At 50.7% G+C, this 22130-nt stretch overlaps 1 protein-coding gene across 2 annotated transcripts; it reads left to right on the top strand.

Annotated features, from left to right (window-relative positions):
• The first annotated feature begins 7762 nt into the window (after positions 1-7762).
• On the top strand, positions 7763-11485 carry LIAT1 (ligand of ATE1). Of its 2 annotated transcripts, none has more exons than XM_024565002.3 (2): positions 7763-8047; positions 10382-11485. In XM_024565002.3, exons 1-2 carry the CDS (start codon positions 7852-7854, stop codon positions 10873-10875), a joined length of 690 nt encoding a protein of 229 aa, XP_024420770.3. In that variant the 5' UTR covers positions 7763-7851; the 3' UTR covers positions 10876-11485. The 2 variants fall into 2 exon arrangements, with proteins under 2 accessions (XP_024420770.3, XP_045055015.2); XM_045199080.2 differs by having other exon boundaries at positions 10385-11485.
• Positions 11486-22130: the final 10645 nt, after the last annotated feature.

Consider the following 22130-nt stretch of genomic DNA (forward strand, 5'->3'; position numbering starts at 1 on the left):
CCAAATTTAAATATTTTATTTATTTATTTTTAGAGAGAGGGGAAGGGAGGGAGAGAAACATTAACAAGAGAAAGGAACATCCATTGGCTGCCCCTCGTATGTGCCCCAATCAGGGACCAAACAACAACCCAGGCGTGTGCCCCGACCAGGAATCCAACCAGCGACCTTCCAATTTGTGGAATGACACCCAACCAACTGAGCCACACAGGTCAAGGCAAAATAACCAAATTTAATACGTACATGTGTATGGAAACCCTGCATACATGACAGAGTCAGAGACTCACGTGCAGGAGAGGTTCAGAGACAGAAAGGGAACGTGGGCATGGAAGCCCTCCGGGCCAGGCGTGGGGTAAGGCGCCTTGGGGGCTTCAGAGGGTCACTGCAGGGTGACAACAAAAGCAGATGTTTAGTAAATAGAAGTTTGCCCCGCCCTGTAGTTAGGTCCAAAGAGGTTTACTCTGATAATCTGTTATTACGGTCAAGGTCCCTCATTCAAGTTCTTCTATGTGGTTAGGGAGGGGCAGAAGTTTCTCTAGAGCCCTTGTCTAGAGCGGCCTTTGGTTTAAACAGTCCACATACCACAGAGGCACACCTTGGGCTGCGAGCCCAGCCAGCAGCTGGGAATGTCTCACCGCTGACACTGCGCCCAGGCCATCTTGTCTGTTGGTCTGAAATTCAAAGCAAAACCGAACAAAATGAAGTCTGACGCCATATATGCGCTGGAAGGTACGTTGAATGTTTTTCAAATTATAGCTCATCTAATCCTCTCAACAACCCTATAATGTAAGTACTTATTATCATGACTACTTAAAAGATGAGAAAGCTGAGGCACAGAAAAGTTAAGTAATTGCCCAAGGTCACACAGCAAATAAGTAGCAGAAGTAGGAGTCAAATTCAAGCATTCTAGTTCCAAGCCCAGGCAAGTATGAGAAGGAAGAAACTTTCCTCTGACCTCAAGGTTCTTTTACCTGGGACCTACCCACAGAAGTGAACCCCCACGCAAGTAACCAGGACGTGATGCAGCCTGCCAGGGTGGGGCGGTGGGCAGCTGGGTGGCTGCCCACCAGAGTCGCCACTGGGCTCCCTCGCCTGTAGGCCTTTGGTCACCCAAAGGAGTTCTGCAAGCCCCTGGCATCTTTTTTTTTTTTTAAAGATTTTATTTACTTATTTTTTAGAGAGGGGGGAAGGGAGGGAATGAGGAAGAGAAATATCAATGTGTGTTTGCCTCTCCCATGCCCCCACCTGGGGACCTGGCCCAAAACTTAGGCATGTGCCCTGACCAGGAATTGAACCGGTGACTCTGGTTTGCAGGCTAGCACTGAACCCACTGAGCCACACCAGCCAGGGTTGCCCCTGGCATCTTCATTGTCAATTTTCCTCTCTGGAACCCCAGCTTCTGCATGATTCAGGCCCAAGTCTGATAGGTTTTTAAAAAAGATTTTATTTATTTGTTTTTAGAGAGTGGGGAAAGGAAGGATAATGAGAGGAAGAGAAACATCCATCAGTTGCCTCTCACATGTGCTTTGACCAGGGATTGAACCCTCAATCTAGGTACGTGCCCTGACTGGGAATCCAACCAGCGACCTTTTGCTTTGTGGATCTATGCCCACCAACTGAGTCGCACAGGTCAGAGCTGAAAGATTTGTTTTTAAATGCTGAAAATAGGAGTAAAGGGATGAGTCCTTCAGCCAATGGCAGGTCAGTGGGCCCCCCCCACCTTTTTCTGTGCTCTGTCTGCTCTGGTGGCCGAGTACACTAGGAAGTCCCATGAGGAGCCCACCATAAGGTGGGAAACAGGACCACAGAAGTGAAGCTGTGGCCTGTGGGAACCTGTGCGGGGAGAGAAAGGACAAAGAATCCCTATGAGTTTGCTCAGTCTGCCACGACAAGTCCCACAGACTGACAGTTTAAACAATAGAAATGTACTTAGCATCGTCCTGAAGACCAGAAGTCTGAGGTCAAGGTGCCAGCAGGGTCGGTTTCTTCTGAGGCTTAGCTCCTTGTCTTGCGGACAGCCACCTCCTCGCTGTGTCCTCACACGGTCGGCCCTCCGCGCCTGTCTATGGCCCTGTCTCTTCTTATAAGGACACATTGGATTAGAGCCCACACTCGTGTCCTCATTTTAACTTACTACCTCTTTACAGATCCTACCTGTAAATACAGGTGCTGGGGGTAGGACTTCAGCGTATGAATTTGAGAGGGACACAGTTCAGTCCACAACGGGATCCTAGGGAAATGTGCAGGCTGGAGTTAGGAGAGGTTTCAAATTGCTAGGAGAAGGCATTTTTAGAGGTACCAAAAAGTATGAAGACTAATATCAAACATAGGTGCACACACTTCCCCACTGCTCAGCCCAAGAAATGGAACGTTTCCGACCAGCGGAAGCCCTTCGTGCAGCCTTCGCCGTCACGCGCCCCTCCCAACCTCCCGAGGTGACCTCAGCTGCGATCCGGCGCTTCTCCATGCCCCCCAGTTCTTTCCACTTTCACTGCATGCTCATGCCTCCTCAAACACATACAATGCTGCCTGTGTGTGTGAGGCTGTGTTTTAAACTTTATGTCAATGGGAACATTCTCTGTGCTTTTTTTATTGAGAAGAAATTCACATAGCATACAATTAACCATTTTAAAGTCTGTGATTCAGAGGCATTTAGTGCGTTCACAACGTTGTGCAACCACCGTCTCTTTTTAGTTTCAAAATATGGTCACTACTCTGTAAGAAAACCTCATATCCACTAAGTCGTTCCTCCCCATTGTCCCCCCTCCACTCCCTGGCAGCCACAACTCTGCTCTCCGTCCGTGCGTTTGCATGTTTGTGTTCCTCTGTAACTCGCTTTTTCACTCAGCCTTTGAGAGGGTCATCCATGTGGTCACATTTGACCATAGTTGTTTTTTATTCCCATATAATATTCCATCATGAGATTCAATTACAAACATTTTAAAAAGATTTTATTACTTTATTTTTGGAGAGAGGGGGAGGGTGGGAGAAAGGGAGGAAGAGAAACATCGATGTGCAAGAGATAAATGGATTGGTTGCCTCTCGTGCGCCCCCTACTGGGGACCTGGCCTGCAACCCAGGCATGTGCCCTGACTGGGAATCAAACTGGAGACCCTTTGGTTCACAGACCAGCACTCAATCCACTGAGCCTCACCAGCCAGGGTTTTTTTTTCCTTTTTCCTCTCAAGTACCAAGAGGTATAATGTGAAAATCAAGAAGTAGTTGGAGCGGGTTTAAAAGGAGGAAAAATGAAGAGCAGGCCTGTTCTTAACAGTTGCAAAGCCCAGGGCAAGAGCAGAAATGGACGCCTACATACCATATGTCTAAATAGTAAAAGTTATAAATTAAATTGACATACTGTTAAATAAAACATACACTATCATCCTACCTTGACAAATAGACCTTCCTAACAATCTGGAAGGCCAGATTTGAATTTTGAATTTCAGGCTTGTAGGGGAACTCACTTTAGAGTCGCAATATGGCCCCAGCAGCAAAGGCATCTGGGAGATGTTGAACTCTCTGTGACTGTTGAACTTTTTCTGACTGTTTAACTCTCTGTAACCTCGCTCTTGGCTGACTACCCCAAATGCCGCCCAGAGATGAATATCATGCCCCCAGGAAGGAGGTTAATGAGGTATAGTGCCGGGTAACTGCCTGATGTTATCTTTTAACTTTTCTTTCAACTTAATGATACATTGTTCTCTTGGGGGGTCCACACAACTACCTGCCATCTGGTTTTGCTATTAACCCCTGCTATTTACTGCCTTTAAAAAAGGGAACCTGTTCTGGGAGGGGTGTGGATTCTTCCCAGCCTGTCACCACTGGAAGCAGCTGCTTTGCTTGTGTGTGTAAGTTTCTCCTATTAAAGCTCTTGTGAATTTGAATAAGGCCATGTGTCTTCAGAATCCATCCTGAATTTGGACTTTTGGGGCTTTCTCCCAGTAATGTGCTCTGGAGTTCTGTGCCCAGCCCATGGCCTGCCCCGCTCTTCCCACTCCTAGCTCCATTCTCCACAGAGAAGACCTTTGAAGGCACAGTTCTGGACACTTCAGCCAGCCTGTTGAGTTTCTATCTATGCTGCCCTAGGGCTACTCAGGAAGATGGACTCAGGAGAGAGGCCCAGATAGAGGCATGGGGTTCAGCTCTAGCGACTGCTATTCCTGAGTATGAGAGCGCCAAACTTTACAGGTTTGATGGACCCCCATCAAAATTGCAGCGGGCTATGTTGAAGGAATAGACAAGATTTTTTGAAAATGTATATGGAAAAGCAAGGGTTCTAGAGTAGTCCAAACAATCGTCAAAATGAACAAAGTTGATGAACTGACACTATCTTAGATCAAGACTCACTACAAAGCTACAACAACCAGGTCAGTGGGTACTGGTATAAGGAGAGACAGACAGACCAAGAGAGCAGAGAGCTGGGACCAGCAGCCCAGCCAGCTGGACAGACCCAGGCTGAGCAAACAGCAGGAAGAGACAAAGCTGTAAGCTCTACCCAAGAGGTGCCTATATCAGCAGTGGATGAAAGGGAGAACCTGAACCTTAGAGAGAAGGAAACCTCAGCTCTTACCTGTTCAGAACAATAACATCCAATTAGACCACGAGGAGGAAGTTTAAACAAGGAAGATACAACAAATACTGAAGATACTATGATCTCTTCTGCTGGTCAAGGAACATGACTATAACGTTGGTTGCTCTCCTGGGAAGATTGGTAGAACTGGGGATGCGGATTCCAGGCCCGGCTTGGCAGCTAATGAGGATTGAGAGGCTGGGCAAGTCACTTTGCATCTATTTCCTCATCTATCAAATAGGGATATTCTTGTTCAATCTCCTTCTAGTGGCAAGAGATTTTATTCCTTTGCTGGATATGAAGTTTCTCTTTCAAAGATGACTGGTTAACTCAGCATAACTTCGATGCAACCTTCACTAAAATTGGGAAGAGAAATGGTCAAGCTGCCTCCTGTCAGATGAGCGACCAGGCGAGGACAGGCTGAGAGGGAAGGCAGGCCAGCCTCTCTTGGAAAGGGTGGGGAGGGGCAGCCAGCATCTGTCTGTAAGCACAGAGCCAGTAGGGCAGGACATCTGGAATGCAAACCCTCGCCGTCTGCACTAGTAGGTGGTCATTTGCACAGAGGACTTCTGTCGTCTACATTTCACTTAGCTCCTCAGGACAGAAGCAGACAGGCAAGGGACAGGTTCCAAGCACTCACTATGTGCAGGCTGTGCTGGACACGTTACTGGAGAGAGGACCGAGGACACACAGAACAGAGGGGCCTTTGCAGAGCAACATGAGCACGCACGCGTGCATGGGGTTCAGCTCTAGCGACTGCTATTCCTGAGTATGAGAGCGCCAAACTTTACAGGTTTGATGGACCCCCATCAAAATTGCAGCGGGCTATGTTGACGGAATAGACAAGGTTTTTTGAAAATGTATATGGAAAAGCAAGGGCTCTAGAATAGTCCAAACAATCGTCAAAATGAACAAAGTTGATGAACTGACACTACCTTAGATCAAGACTCACTACAAAGCTACAACACCCAGGCCGGTGGGTACTGGTATAAGGAGAGACAGACAGACCAAGGGAACAGAATCAAGCCCAGAAGTAGATTCACACGTATACAGTGCATTGATTTGCTACAAAAGTGACAAGTAAGGTAATAGAGAAAGGGACGTTTTCTCAATGAAAATTGCCAGAACGACTAGAAATCCTTTTGGAAAAAAATGAATCTCGACCCCTCTATGACTTTATTCACAAAATTAATTTGAAATGGATCACGTATCTAACCTAAAACCTCAGAACCATAAGGCTTCTTGAAGATAACAGACGACTATCTTTGTGATGGAGGGGTAGGGAAAGATTGCCTTGGGCAAGTGGAATGGGGAAGCTGAGACAAGAACATTAAACAAGGCCAAACAGTTTGAGCAACTTACAGCCCGCTGGTGAATTGCAAGACCGTATCTCCTGACCAAGGACACTTGAGAGCAAATGTTTCATACCCTCCCTCCCTAACCAAAGAATACACAGCGTAAATCTCCCTGGTCGGGGAAATAGAGAACAGAGACCCAATTATTGTCATTTATGCCAACTAAACCCAAGGACAGATAAAGTCAGGGGAACAAATAACAAAAACCCCATTAAGCCAAACAGACCCAAGATAAAAGTAACAGTACAGCAGACCAAAGAATAAGCCCAAGCACTCCCCTAAGATTCTCACCCACAGAAGAAAGATAAAAAGCCCTCAGGACAAAGACTCAGTGCAGGCTCTCCCTAGAGCACACCCATGCCCCTTCCTGGGGATGAACATTTAACGTCTTTCTAAACTCTACAGGTCCCCGTGAGACTTGCAACCAGGGGAGCAGCAGGCAGCAGCAGCTCATCCCAGGCCAACCCCCTGACCTGTCTCCAAGACCCCTTTTCTCTGACTTCCCAGTGAGCTGACAGCAGCCCCGCTTGGGCTCACTCCTTTCCTGCAATGTTCCTAGGGGGCCAAAGCAGAGCGCCACCTAGACTCTCTCCTGTTGCTTCTTCCAACGTAAGCCTTTCCTTTGTTTCACTGTCCCCAGCCTTAATAAAGGTCCTCTCAAAATCACCTGGACTCGTGTTGTGAAATCTTTCCTACACGAAGTCAAGAACCCACCCCATACAGGCTTGGCCTGAGGCAGACCAGGTCTGGGCTGGTCCCTGACCAGTAACAAGACTATGGCCAGATGTGGAAAAGTGGGGGCTGGAGCAGCTGGGGGCACCTCCCTCTTCCTTCACAGAGTCTTAGGGTCTCTCCACCTGGTATAGTTCAGGCTTCCTTACAGCACGATGGCCTCAGGGTGCTTAGACTTCTTACCGGGAGGCTCAGGTCTCTAGGAGCAAGGCTAACAAAGTAGACGCTGCGCTACCTTTTATGACCTAGCCTAAGAAGTCACAGTGACACTTTCACACATACTGCCTGTTACAGCTGAGTCAAGCAACCCACTCGGATTGAAGGGGAGTGGAATGAGACTCTGTCTCATGATGTGGAAGTGGCAGAATTCTAGAAGAGAGTGGGATGAGAGATGTTATTGCAGCCATTTTTGGAAACTATAATCAGTGGTGAATAAACCTGGAAAGAAAAGCAGGTGACAGTGACAAAGCAGGTGACAAAGCCTGGGTATACCAGGCTTTGTAAGCCAAGCTGAAGTTCAATTTTAATATGAATTGTGATGGGGACCCATTGGAAGATTTTAATCAAGAAAATGAAATTATCCAATTGTCTTTAACAATTAATTTTACCAGCTGTGTAGATAAAGAATTGGTGGGGAGGGTTTGGAAATAGACCGGTTAGGAGGGGTGTCCAGAAGTTCAAGGGCCACAGGCGGCGGTCGGCCCCAGCCTAGGTGAGGGCACAGGGAGCGAGTGGGGGCAGGAAGGCCACCAGGGTTCTGGCCGGTCCGGCTGTTTTGTTCACCGCGATGGAGAACAATGGAGAAGTAAATTTGTTCTGCACATGTTGGGTTTGAAAGGCCAGGGGACATGTACGAGACTGGAACTCAGCAGATAAAAGTTCAGGAGAGAACAAACAGCATTTTAAAAGGCACATACACGTTAGCTCAAGTATCGACAATCTCGCTACTCACTCCCCCCCCCCCCCCCCACACACAGCGCCGACCGTGCCACGGCGCAGACTGAAGCACGCATGCGCGCACCTAGCCCTCCGGAGGCACCTGGGCGGAAGCCTTCTGATTGCGCACGCGCGCTGGCGCTGCGTGGCGGTCGCCACGGAGACGCGTGGACCTGGGCAGGCACTCCGCTCCTGGAGCCCCGGGCTAGGCGGCAGCGGGTCGTGGGCTGCCCCACGCGCAGGTGGCGGTCCCCTGGGGGGATGGACCACCTCGGCGGGGCCGTGGCGTCCGGGTACCGCGAGGGCGCGGACGATGGGGAGGAGGAGCTAGACGGCTGCTCGGCAGGCACGAAGGGATCCAAACTGCCTCCCATCTGCAGCGCCCCAGAGCCCAGCAAACGGAAGGTGAAGAAGAAAAAGAAGAAGAAAAAGACAGAGGGGTCGGGCAAGGGGGACGGTAAGAGGAACAGCTAGCACAGAAGCCTCAGCTCCTGTACCTGAGTCTTTTTCCTGAGGTCACCCACCCCTGTCCCTCACAGAGACCCCCATCTACCTGGGGACCAGTGGGGACCAGAAAGAGAAAGTCATCAGTCCCAAATAGAGATCCACCCGCCCCCTCACACACCGCTTATCGCTGCACAGGGATGCCCCCCCCCCCTGCTCAGAAAGACCATTGGTGTCCACAGAGACCCCAAACTGAAAATTCTCAATATCCATGGAGGCCTTCCACTCCACAGACAACCTCCAGATACCCGGCGTTATTTCCACAGAGCCTGCCAGCCCCACACAGCAACTCAACTTTACAGACAGCCTCTCCACTCCCTAATCCCTCGGCAGACTGCGACCCTAAACATCTGTGCCTTCCCCACAGAGGTCTCAGGCCCTCCCTCAGAGACCCCCCTCACCACACGGACTTTCCCCAAGCCGGAGAAACCAGGGCACTAGGGGCAGACACTCCTCACACACAGACACACAGGCTTCTGCCTAGAGACCCTCCTCGCCACCTCATTTTTCAGGGGTTCCTGGCCTCTGGGTGTTATGTAGACTCGCAGTTAACACGTACGAAGTAGTATCCTCCCTGCGTAGACTGTTGTCCCCCAACCCCTGGCCCCCCAGGCCAGCCTTCGGCTGCACTCGCACCACCCCATCAATCACTGCTGCCTACTTTGACAATCCCAGACGTCCTCAGCAACGCCCCCTTATGTCAACATAACCACAAAATAAGACTGAGGTACATCCCTGGCCGGGTAGCTCAGTTGGTTAGAGCTTCGTTCTGATACACCAAGGCTGTGGGTTTTATCCTGGGTCAGGGCACATACGAGAATCAGCCAGTGGATGCATACATAAGTGGAACAACAAATCAATGTTTCTCTCCCTCTCTTCCTGTTTCACACTCACATGCACAGACCCCCCTCCCCAACAGTTCCTGTACACACACGACTATCTGCATGCAGCTTTTCAGTCCAGTCTCAAGGACACGTGAGACCCACACACACCAACACCTGCCACAAACCCACAGAGTCCCTACATCTCACTGATCTCTCATAGAACTGGATTTCTCAACAAAGGCCCGGAGCACCCGCTTTATGGAGATAGAATAACAGTGATGCAGAATGCACCTGCCCATGAGTGCTAAGTCTCCACTATCACCTGTGTGGTCCCCCCTCCCGGTCTGTGGCTGTCAGTGACTGACCCTGGCACAGCAGCCCTGACCTCCAGTGTGGCTAGTCCTGGGTTCAAGTTCCTGGGCCCTGATCCCTGTGTGCAGAACTGGTACCCCTGGCAAGCCGGAGACAGAAGGAGTGGCAGTCTTTCCCATGTCAACCTTGAATTTGGGGGAAGGAGGCAATAGGAAGATTATAATTACTTCTTCAGTTGGAATCATAATAAAAAGGCAAGAAGTCATTTCTGGAGTTTAGGTCAAAAAGCCCCGTGTGTGTCTGCAAAACCAGCTTAGGAAATGTATTGTCTTTGCGGCTTAGCTTCTGACTCTGGAAATTACAGCGATATGTGCCTCATGCTGTCAGCGGGACACACCACATGTTTTTCGGGGAGTAGAAAGGTATAGGAATGTCAAAAGAGGATTTTTTTCTTATTTTTTTCTTTTTTTGGGGGGGGATTTCTCTCTCCCCCCAAAAGAAGAATAAGCTGACGAAAGAACAACCTACAGTGTATTATATAATTCAGGACCGCTATTAATGTAAAAAAAATCAGTACAAGCCACACAGCAGAAGTATTTCCTGGCTTGGTATAATGTCGCTTTCCACAGTGGGCCACAGGAAGTTTTTCTGTTGTTCTTCATGTCTTTCGTCATAAGGAAGTCTGGACAGGGGGTAGGGAGTCGCAGGCTCCTAGAACTGGAAAGTGTCTGGGGGAGCATATGGAGAGGTGAAGTGGGGGGGGGACGGGGAGCAGCGTGGCACAGTGGGAGGAACTAGGAGAGTCAGGCCTGCATTCAGACCCTGGCCCTGTCACCGGCTGTGTGACACTGGGAAGTTACTTAGACTTCTGGAGTCTCAGTTTCCTCACTTGGAAAGCAGAGCTGATAGTCCTTACCCAGAGGACCTGGCTCATAGTACGTGCTCAGCAAATGGTTCCTCCCTCCCCAAAACGACTTGAGCAAAAGCAGATAGCCAGCCAGTGGGTGTGCACAAGGCTGGTGGGCGTGGCCACCTGAGCCCTAGGTAAGGAGGGGCCCCCACCCCCTTTTATCTTTGGTGGGTTTGCCATCATTCCTGAGCAGGGTGAGGGCAGGCATCACCACAGACGCTAACACTGCGCATCCGCTCAGCAGATAAACCACAGAGCCGAAGCCTGAAGAATCAGCAGCTGTCTCCATCTTTGCATGCCGTCCTGGGCCCCAGCAAAAATGATGGCTCGAGGCAAGAGCACAGACAGGACAAAGAGCAAAACAAGCTCGCCCCTTCCTTCTTCCCCTCTGTCAGTCTCCCCTACTTGGCAGAAATAGAAGAGACCCTTTCGAACCAGGTCAATGAGAGTCTGCGGTGGGATGGAATTCTGGCCAACCCAGAGGCAGAAAAAGAAAGGATTCGCATATACAAGCAGAACCGGAGGAAGCGGTACCGGATTTTGGCCCTCAAGAGCTTCCACGCGGACGCCTGTGCCAAGGAGACGCCCGAGAACCTGGCTTGGCTCTCAGATCAGGACTGCGGCGCCAGGAGCAGGCAGCACTCGGTCAAAGCCGGCTGCCCCAGCCCCTGCTTTGAAGGAAACCTTACTCCAAAGCTCCCACACTGTGATTTAGCCACTGCTATGCCGGAGTGAAAGTCCACCCCTGATACCAGCTTGTCATTTATCCGCACCACTAGTTTGCGTGTTGAAAAAGAAGAAGAAAAGGACGTCAGACCTGCATCTGAAGGAAGCGGGTGTCTGGTGTGTGGAGGAGGTCCACCTCTCCCTTCACCGAGCTGCCCTTACTGGCCTGAGAGAGCGACAGTTTCTTAACATAAGCAACTCAGTGCACAGAGCTCTCCTCAGAATTCCTTTTTCTCAAATAAGCTGGCATCTCTGTTAGTTCATTTCTCATCACAGATGTCCATAACCCCCCCCACACACACACACACAGAAAGAAAGTGTGTAGATTATAGCAATTCTAAATCTTAAGTGAATTTCACAGGTAAAACTCCACACACAGCATGCTTTTGTGGGCTCAAAGAGAATACTCCAGATATCCTGGAGACTTTTTCTTTTAATTAAATATACTCCCTGCCCTTATATGGCCTTCAAATAAGTGCGTTCCAGAACCTCACTCCTGGGAGGTTATTGTGAGAAGTCTCAGAAGGAATATTGCTTCTCTTGGAAACATGACCCTCCCCTAACCCCCCAAAATGTCATTTCGAGCAAAGTTTTGGAGCATTAAAGCGGCCTTACTATACTATGTGTCCCAAGTTAATATATTTTCTTCCCTTCCACAAATATTTACCGAGTGAGGGCCCATGTTATCTGAGTTTGTGTTCTCCCAGAAGCAGACCCTGAGGCAAGGATTCACGGGCAAGTAGATTATTTGGGAGGTGGAGGAGAGATCAGTGGAGAGGAAAAGGGGGAAGGGGAGACCGCCAATCTGGGGACACTATTAAACTGGTTTCGAGCAGGGCAGCTGGAGCTTAGCCCCCCTAGGGAAACCGGGGCGGGCGGGATTCTCCTTCCTGCCTGCCTTCAGGGGCTGCGGGCCGGGAGGGGGTGGGGGGCATTCATTTCCTGGTGCCACCAGCCTGCCACACCTGTGGGCCTACAGGCCTGCCTCCGTGGTGGGGAACTCACCCTCAGACACAGAGGCAGACGGAAAGGTCCAAGAGATGGGGTGGTGTGGGGGGTAGCACCGGTCACCTGTGCACAACCAGTGCAGGGCCTGAGAGGGACGGAGGGGAGGTCGAAGACGAGGTCCCTGCCCTCCGAGGAGTTAAGGACATGCAGGATGCTAGGAGCAGAGGGCTTAGTTGAAAGTTAAGTGAAAGTGGTTATCTTTCCCAGCTGGCCCCCAGCTGGCCCCCAGCTGACGGGGCAGCCCTCTTCTCTCGCTTCCTGGAAAGGCCAGTTACAGAGTATTCACATTGTGGCCATTGCGCCCTGGGGCAAAATAATAGTGAAAGGACTTTGGGAAGAGCCCTGTCCCCGCCCCCCCAAAGGTTAGCAGCCACGCGTGGCAGGGTCCCTGAAGCAGACAGGAGTGGCCCGCCCTGCTGCCCCAGTGGAGGAGTGCCCGTGGGATCAAGGGTCAAGGAACAGGGGCTTTGGTGTGGCTCCCCGGGGAGGAGGGGATGGGAAACGTGCCACAGGACCTCGCCCAGTGCTCAGGGCTCAAGGTAAAGACAGTGGAGGGTGGGCAGCTGAGTGGGCAACTCCCCTGTGCTCTGATCCACCTCCTTCGTGGCTGCGGGTGCAGCGCGGGAGGGGGCCGAGGGCACACCAGCTTCAGGGTGCCACCGCGGTCATTCTGTCATCTTCCATTGGGGACAGGGGTGGGCCTGGCCTGTGCTTGCTTTGCTGCCATGAGATTTCTGGGTCAGGAGCTTTGACACCAGAGCTGACTTTATCTCTTTCCCACCATATGCTAGCTGTGTGACCTCAGGCAAATTGCTTAACTTCTCTGAGCTTTAGTTACTGTATCTGGAAACCAGGATGCAAGTATCTATCTCATTGTGAGAACCAAATGCAGTAATTACATAAGTCATGTAGTAGCTAGTGCCCGCCCCTAGGAGGAAGCACTCTGTCCTGAGCGAGTGGAGCAATGGTATTGCAGGTTGGGGTAGCCACACCCCCACTGGAGAGACTGTTCTAGGTGATGGTGTAGAGCTCACCTGATTGAAGGGTGAGCTTCACAAAGAAACATGCCTTCAGCGGCTGGTACACACATCACAGGGGTCTGGGGCAAGAGAGAACCTAGGAGGAATGAAGCAAAGGTCTCCAAGCCCAGTGTTCTGGGGAGGGGGCTTTGGGCCGAACAAGAAAGTGCCTGCTGGCAGCCTACAGCCACATGGGAGCCTGGGCTGCAGACATAGACAGAGGAAGTGCATGGGGATTAAGCTTCCTCAAGCCCAGAAGTGGCTCTGAGTCACACCACCGCTGGGTTAGAAGTTCCCAGTATCTACCTCACGTGTGCCAGGCTGTGTCGGCGAGGTCCCTTCCAGTGGCGGGGCAGAGAAAACCCATCGAGTACTGGCTTGCTGACAAAGGGAGTGACAGACTCATAGAGCCCACAGTCCAGGGTGGCTGTGGCCTCAGGCACGCCTGGATCCAGGAGGTCACACTGGGTCATCCAGATTTGTCCCTTTCTGCATATATTGCCCCTGCTTCCCCTGTGTCAGCTTCTGTCTCACAGGTTCTGGTAACAGGATTGTGAAGATGGCAGTGACACCCCTGTCGTTCTTCGAAGAGAAGAGAGTCACTCCAGTGTCCCTATCTAGTGCCCATCCCAACCCCAGAGAAGGTCTCTGTCCTGGCACGGGTCATGTAGCCGTCAGTGGGCTGATCTCAGTGGCCAAGGACATGGAGTATTTGTGCACAGACCTAGCATATGCAGAGGAAGTGGGGAGTCGGGGCCACCCCCCGGACACAGGTACCGAACAGACAGTCATAGAATCTATGTAGAACCAACAGAGAGCACAAAGCAATTCCTGAAATCGATGCCAAGTAGACAGATTTGCCCCTTCCCCTCCGGATGAAGAATTATTCGTCAGCTCACCATCAGACACTCCTACCACGAGCAGACTTTGGGCTTCCAACCAGCAGTGGTGGCAGACTTGGGGACAGCGTGCTCCTGTGTGAGCCTCGTGAACGTCCACCAGGGACACTGCAGGAGGACAAATTCCAGGAGTGTAACAGCTTCTGTGCAGATTGATGGGGGTCGGTGTCCCTGTGACCTCTGCCTCCGGTGTTCACGCCCTCCCCTCGAGCAGGGGCTGAACCTACTGACTCGGATGAATAGAATGTGGCAAACGCGATGGAATACCACTTCTGAGATGCGGTCACGAAGGGAGACTGTGTTTGGGGAAGGAGGGAAGAATGAATCAGGGGGACACAGGTGGAGGGAAGGATGAAACTGTCCTGCGTGGTGCTGTCATGGTGGATAAGAGTCATTAATAACACATCTGTCCAAACCCACAGAGCGGACACTGGGAGTGACCCCTAAACCCCGGACTTTGGTTAATAATGAGGTGTCAGCACTGGCGCCCCAGTTGTAACAAATGCACCGCATCAGTGCAAGATGTGGGTGACAGGGGAAACGGGGAGAGTGTTGAGGTACGTGGGAAACCTTGGTAGTTTCTGCTCAATTTTTCTGCCCTAAAACTGCCCTCAACGTTTATTAATTAGAGAGAGAGAGAGACATTAATTAAATGGAGAGGCTTCCATTTGGCACACACTCTTTCTCTCTCTCCCCCTGGCAGGGCTCTTGCTCTGGGGGGGGCCACCTAAAGAAAAGCCCACGTGGCAAGAAACTGATGTCTCCCGACAACAGCCGGTGAGGACCCGCGGCCTGCAGCAGCCCCGGGGGTGAGCTTGGGAGCAGGTCCACCCCGTGAAGCCTTGAGATGACCGCAGCTCCGAGTGATGCTTGGCTACAGCCTGTGAGGGAGACTGAACCAGAGGCGTCCCGCTCAGCTGCACCCAGATTCCTGACCCACAACACCTGTGAGGTTATAATAAAGTTGTTTAGGCCACTAAATGTTGGGGTGGTTTTGTTATACAGCAAGCAACAGCTAACACACAGTCGGCCTCTTCCCTCGCCGCCGTCAGCTGTGCCTCTCGGCGAGCGGCCTCGCCCTTGACCCGAGGAGTGAGTGGGATACCCCAAACCCAACCTTCTCACCAGAAGCCATGTGTCACTCAGGCCCCACAGTGTCACCCAGGCCCCACAGACACCCATCGCCAGGGCTCACAGGAGGTCTGAGCTTATTTCCAGAAGTGATGCCGTGTCCTGCAGGGTGGGGAGGCTGCTGGGGGTGGTTAAGCGCTAGACAAGACTGCGTGACTTCTTGGGATGTTTCCTACCTAAGGCTGTAGAGAGCCGTCCGTGTTACATTTTCAGAGTATGTGCTTTGTGTCACCATCTGCCTTGTAATAATGGTACTGTTTTAGGCCGTCTTCTAGTTCGTAAGCCCTTCCATCTTTGTCCCTCACCGAGACCGCTGAGCAGTGGGAATATCTCCACCTTACAATGTAGGCTCAGAGCGAAGAGGCGACTGGCTCAAGTCACACAACTTGTAAGAGACGTGCTTGAAGGTCCCCAATAGTCTTTTTTATGTTATTGATTTTTTAGGGTGAGGGAGAGAAAGAGAAACATTGATTTTTCTTGTTCTACATATTCATGCATTCATTGGTTGATTCTTGTATGCGCCCTGACTGGGGATCGAACCCACAACCTAGGCCTATTGGACGACACTCTGACCACCAGCCAGGGCCTAATTGTCTTTTCAGGAAACGTTTATCGAGCGACTGCTAAACACGGTCACAGCGTTCATTGATCAGGCCCCCTGTCCAAACACGCTGTTAGACATTTAACAGACATGGTTTCCTTCCATCTCCACATGCTCTTTGCGGTGGGACGGTGTTATGACCTCATTCACACACGAGGAAACGGGCACAGCGTGGGTGACCTGCCCAGGTTCACAAAGAAGCTACAGGCAGGGCCTCCGACAGGCTCCGGAGTACATGGGAGTCCAACGGCACACAACCTGGAGTTTAACCGCACAGCAAGACCCAGCTAAAAACAGCACGGGGGCTTGTTAATTGGGTCAGTGGCTAAGGGAGGGTGGGGTGGTGCTGGGAGGAAGGGGTTGTTCCTGGGAACTGTGGCTGGCAGAGAAGGTTCCCTGGGGGAGGGGCCAGGGGCAGTAGAAACCTCTGTCAGTCGGGCTCAAGGGGGCCCCCGGGCGATGGGAAGACACTCTTTCAGGCCTTCTGGCCACACTGTGTACTTGATCATGGTCAAATCCAGCCTTTCAAACTACAGACATGTGCCCCTCTGATCATCGCTGGGAAGGTTTAGGAAGGGCTCCACCTCCCTCCACCAGCCCCACTCAGTCGCAACCCCAGGCCTCGCTCAGGCCTGAGACCACTCCCTGCCCCTTGGCACTGCGGGCACTGCCTAAGGCCTCTGCTGGGAAGGAGGGCCTGCGACCAGTGGCTCCAACGCCACCTGGAGCTCGTTAGAGACTCGCTCCTTAGCCAGCTCTCAGGCCCCACCCCCGACTTCCTGAACCAGACCCTGCAGTTTAACTGGATCCCTGGGTGCTTCACAGGTCCATTAACGTCTGAGCGGCACGGGTGTTGAGGGTGATTCCCCCCAGGTCTCTCCTGCGTCTACACGTCTTGTGAGGAGAGTCGCCTCTGCTCCAGACTGTCTTGTAAAGGACAGTGGTATGACAGCGGCCTTGGAGGACGGGGTGTGTCTCCCTGCAGAGTGTGGGGCAGATTTGCTTCCTACTTACTGCAAGAGACTCCAGGTCTAAGCTCAGAGCTCCACTGCTGGATGACCAGCCCTTCCGATCTGAGCCGCCTGGTCCTCTTCACAACCCTCTCTGGGGACTGAGGCTCGACACCCGCTCAGAGGCTGGCGCTCTCGCTAGTGCTGCGAGGAATGACCTGTCCATGGTCTCTCACCGAGTCTCGTGCCTTTAGCCAACGCCCATGAAAAGTGGCAGGCTACTTGGTCAGCCCGCAAACGTTGATAATAACAAGTCTGCCCCCTTACAGTTCTCCAGCCTGGTCTGAGGGACGGACAGACTGACCATCTAACTCCGGTTAACTTCACGTAAATCACCTGGAAGCTGTACAAAGTTCTACACTCGGGGTCTACTTTTCAAACTATGCGGGAAAAGCACGTGCATTACAGACAGGTTAGAAGACACACATAAGCAAAGCAGTATTTTAAAGCACCTGATAGCCCCTCCACTCAGAGAGAGCCAGCCTCGTCTGTTTGGTATGCAGGCTTCCAGTCTTTTTCTATTCATGTGTCTACACAGGGAAGGCAGAATTAATGGGGTAATAACACATATGTTGTCTTTTAATGATTCTCTTAAAACTATAGCATGGACGTCTTTGCAAATCACTAAACTGTCACCCACACCGCACGCTGTGATGCGTGCCTCGTGTTTTATTGCACTCTTTATTCAACCCCTATTCGTGGTCATCTACTTGGTCCCCCATTTCTGGCTACTCTAAATAACTTTGCCAGGAACATCCTTATATGCACATTTTAGTGCAATCTTCCAGTGCTTTGGGTGCATTCCTGGCAGGGAAAATACAAGCCCAGAGATAATTGAAACAATAAACACTCACATAGCTTTTAACTCATATGGTTCTAAGCACTTGGTGTGCATTAGCTCATTCAGTCCTCACGACATCTCTGCGGAGGACTAACGGTTGTGACCCCCGTTTTACAGAGAGTTTAGGGACTTGCTGAAGGTCACACAGCTGAGAAAGGACGGGGCTAGTCTGGACCCAGGGGGTCCGGTGAAGGCATCCAGAACGCGCCACTCCAGGATGTGCCCCTTTGGCATCGGGATTATTTTGAGCTGAAGGCCACTGCAAGTGAACAGATGTAGGAAGTTACTTGTTCTCCCCCGATCTCTGTGAAAGCAGGGCAGAAATTTCACTTTGTGAAGGAGGCAGATTCCCAGTTCCTCTCTCTTCTGGGCCAGAACCAGGAGAGCAGCTCTCACCCCCAGGATGGGACAGGACGGGACAGGACGGGACGGAAGGCCAGCACCCACCCCGGCGAGTCTGCGTAAACAGTCCACTAGTTTCCCCAGTGGATTTCCTAGTCACTTTCCCACCGTTTACTGGCCCTAGAAGCCCGATTCCCTTTCCTTTGTCTGGTCACTTCCCCTCAGTTTATCGCCCTTTGTTCAAATGGCGTCTACATTCCCAAGTCTAACCACTTCCTTAGGTTTTTACTTGTTTTCTGTGAAGCCCTCATGCACATACAAATATTAATATCAACAAAATTCGTATGCCTTTGTTCCTGGTTCATGTCTTTTGTCAGTTTAATCCGTCCATGAAATGCTCACGAGTTCTCAGTTCCAACGTGTTAGAAACATGCTAGATTTTCCTGCTTGAAGAGATTCTGAGTGCACATGAACATATTAAAGGTACAGCAAGCACTCACTTTTCCTCCCCCACCCAAGGGGGAGCATGGTTCCCTGTCCCAGTCGTGTCAGGTTCCGCCATGCAACCTGCTTCGGCCGATAGAACGTGGGTGGGAATAGCAGGGCACCCGGGCGGTATTTAAGATGCATTGTATGTTTCTGCTTGTTTCTCTGGTATCGTCTGAACTCCTCCGTGAGAAAAATGTGCCCCAGTCAACCTTCCTAGCCTGCTTCAGAGACAGGAGGCGCGAACCCGCACTCAACACCTCGCCTTGGGCAGACTGCTCCACGGGCTCCGTAAGCCTGTGAGCGAGAAGTAACCGCTTCAGCTTTGACAAACTTACGTGTCACTGTGATCTGTGGTGGCTGTTATGGCACAAAAGCTGATTAACACAAGGGCTCCCAGAAGCCCTGCAGTAAATATAATTAGCATTGCTCAACTTTTAACTTCCCCCCAATTACTTGATCATAGACCTTTATTTTACTCCACAGAAATCACATTGGGAAATAGTGTTATAAACAAACCCTTGGTGGTGACTGTGCTCTAAAATAAAAGTATTGGTATTTAATTTTGAAAAGGGGCATTTCCTACGACAGGATTCATTGCCTAATCGATAGTCATTCACTTCTTAAATTTCTGCGAAGCATGCCGAAAAGCCTTCCTAAGTTTTATCGTATTATTCTTGCTTCTTCCTCTTGAGGATACCAGCTTAAGCTGATATACTTAGAAAGATATTTTGCAAGGGAAAATGGAAACATTATTAGTTTCTACACGCTTTTGCCTCTCCATAGACACCCCCCCATATAATCATAACTTAAACCTTACACACTTAAAATATTTTTCCAGCACAACCTTGGAACTGCTGATTAGCCCATTTGTTTTATGGGAAATTTACACCAAAGAAGCTAATGGCAACAGGAGGCCTCGCTGTCCTCCCAATCGGACAAGGAAACTTAATTTCTGTTAAAAGGAGGCTGGCTTTTAAAAAAAATATATTATAGGAATGATAACATGCACTCCTGGGACAAATTTATTTGAGTCGTGACTCAACGACTCACAGATAAGGCCTTGCCACGAATGCGATGCTTGAACGAAGCGACGCCTTCCCTGTCCGTATTTCTAGCAATCCTCTTCGCCTGTCCCCAGGGGACGTGCCCTCTGGGGAGACATCCGTCTGACCTCGAAGAGATGTGGGCATTCCGGGAGAAGCGTTGTCACTCCCACTGCCTCACTTTGGGAGACACTGGAAGTGAGGACGTCCCCACAGAGGCCAACCCTGCCTCTGCCGCCAGAGTTCCCCCTCGACAACATTAGGTGTAGGACCGTTGGCAGACAGGAAGCCCTAGAACGGGGTCCTGGGGCCTGGACACTGAGGTTTCTAACTGTTCTTTGGCCTGGTACCTACAGGCTTTTCCAGACCAGAGCAACGTCCCCCAGTACATTTAAGATGGTTAGACGAAGACATGCATTTCTTCTGCAAAGCGGAGAAAGGCAGTCGAGAGGGGAGGAGGGGAGGCAGGACCGATCTGACCTCATCATGGGCCCCATTTTCAGGGCAGACGGGATTTAGGGAAGGGAACGCGTCCAGTCTGGGAACAGATTCCGTAAAACTCTGTGCCCAGGGGCCCTTGGCACTCTTGGAATCCCGAGGAAAGGCAAACTCCAGACAGAAGTATTCTTCCATTAAAATACAACCACATATTAAAAAACTGTAAGACAAAGAGCTGTTCTTCTCATTTTTCCTAACCAAAACATTATCATTTTACTTTAAAAAAAGAAGCATCTGTACATTTTTTTACAAGATAATTTATTGTTATATGAAGGAGTCACAAAGCAAACGGGGTGGGAAAGAGATGTCAAAGATGAATTTAAGAAGCAGTTTTTGTCCAATACTATTCTGGGCTCCCTAAGGTTAGAAGCAGGAAAAGTGTCCAATGAAAAGTAATTGTTCTTTGTTAAAAGGTCTGGATTTGAAAACAACATTTTTTCAGAAAATACAAATCATCCTCATTACATGAAAGCCATAATTTAAGAGCCTGAGAAAAAAGACTTTAATTCATAAGTAAACCGTCTCCCAGATACACTCAGGAATGTCTGGTTTACTGAGTGAGCTCTGAACGGCAAGGCTTCCGCCGCGCAGACCGACCCGGCCCGCGCCGATCGATCCCCCAAGTGGCCCGTGTATCTTCACATGCTTCCTTTCCTGCACCTCGCAACCAAGCAGGTTTGAAGAAAAAGGATTAGAACTAAAGTTCACTCCCTAGTGAATAACTTAACCCAATAAAACCTGCTTTTTCATTCACATTACACATTCACCATCGCTCATTTCTACTTACTCTACTGCTATAATTCCGATTCTCTCCCCACCGAGAATGGTTTGCCTGAACTTAACCCAATCCCTCTAAACCAAAATCTTGTGTGGACATCTCAGAACACAGCCGTGGTGGAAGGCCACGTTCTCCAGCCCCTGTCTCTCCTGACACGCTGCCCACCGCAGCTGTCTGACCTCATTCAAGTGTCCCCCCGGCCCGGGGCAAAGCCTTGGGAATTCTCTCAACGTAATTTAAAAATTACATTTATCACTTGCCTTACATGACAAGATTACAGAATTGGACAGAAAAGTCCATTTTTATCATAAATGCCGTATAATTTGCTTTTCCAAACACAGGAAGCATTTGTTGTTCTGTACGACTAAGGAGACTCCTGTGGGGCCCCAGAGAGCCCTGCTGAGGGGCCCCCCACAGAGCCCCACCGCACACACTCGGGGCGGTCCAGCCCACTGCAGGCCCCACCGGGGGGTGCGGTTAGGAGCGGGACAGACTGACTATTGTGAAGTCTGAGGACACCAGGCGGTTTGGCTCTCCAGGCCTCTGATGACTTTAAATGAAGGTGATTATCATCACACCTGCTCTCCTCAGAACAGAAGTCCCTGCAGTGGCTCCGGGGAGCCCTGGAGCCAGCGGTTCTGCTTTCAGGGCAGCTGGAAGCATCAACAGAAACCTGGAGACACAGTGGGAGTCCCAGCTTCCAGTCCTCTAGCCCTCGAACACTTGACATAATTGAGTCACGGTTTGCTCTTCCCAGCACTGGAAGGGAAAAAGCCATCTGCTGCTTTCTTCACTCAAAAGCCTCAGGAAGAAGTGTGGGGTGAGGCAGGGCGGGTTGGGAGGCCAGCAGCAGCCCGGCCCACCGCCCCTCTCGGCCCACCGAGTCTGGGATCATTGAATCACAAGTTCCTTCAGGTCACACCCAACACCACGAGTATCACTTACACCAAAATGGACCCTTAAAGGAAGTGTGTGCCATCACAGCACCCAGGCTGTGCAGTGGGACTTGGGACATCCGTCTCTGCTTTGACTGCACCTGGGGGGCCGTGTCCTCCCTCGAGGCTCACACCTAAGGCGCTGACACAATCCACATCCTAAGAGCCAGTGACCCAGGGTCCCCGGAGAGGACACCCATGCTGACGAGCCAGATCACCAGGAACATCTACGCTTGCCTCCTGCCAGGTGGCATCAGGTCCCAGCTGTGGCCGCCAGTTCCTAATGTGAGTGAGGGCCTCTCGCAGAGTCCCAAAAAGCAGTTTTCCTAAGCACTCTTTTAAAATGTCGTCTCTCTCCGCAATGTTTTGCCGTATGAAAACACAGGAAAGTATTTGGAAACCCCAAAATACATATCAAAAGAGTTACACAAGCCTGTGGAGACGTCACCAGATGCCAAGGGTGCAAGGCGCTCTGCCAGACCCTGAGCTCAGAAGCAACCGGCTGAAGGAACCGGAACCGAAGCCACTGCTCCCGGAGTCCCTGCAGATGACCTCCTGGAGAGGTGAACACGGGACGAACCTTTTCTTTCTTTTTTTAAAAAACATCTTATTCTGCGGTTTGGTGGGGGTTTTCTTTGTTTTTTTGGGTTTTTTGATGTCATGAAAAAGA

Source organism: Desmodus rotundus, chromosome 9, assembly GCF_022682495.2.
Source record: "Desmodus rotundus isolate HL8 chromosome 9, HLdesRot8A.1, whole genome shotgun sequence".
NCBI classification, from domain to species: Eukaryota; Metazoa; Chordata; class Mammalia; order Chiroptera; family Phyllostomidae; genus Desmodus; species Desmodus rotundus.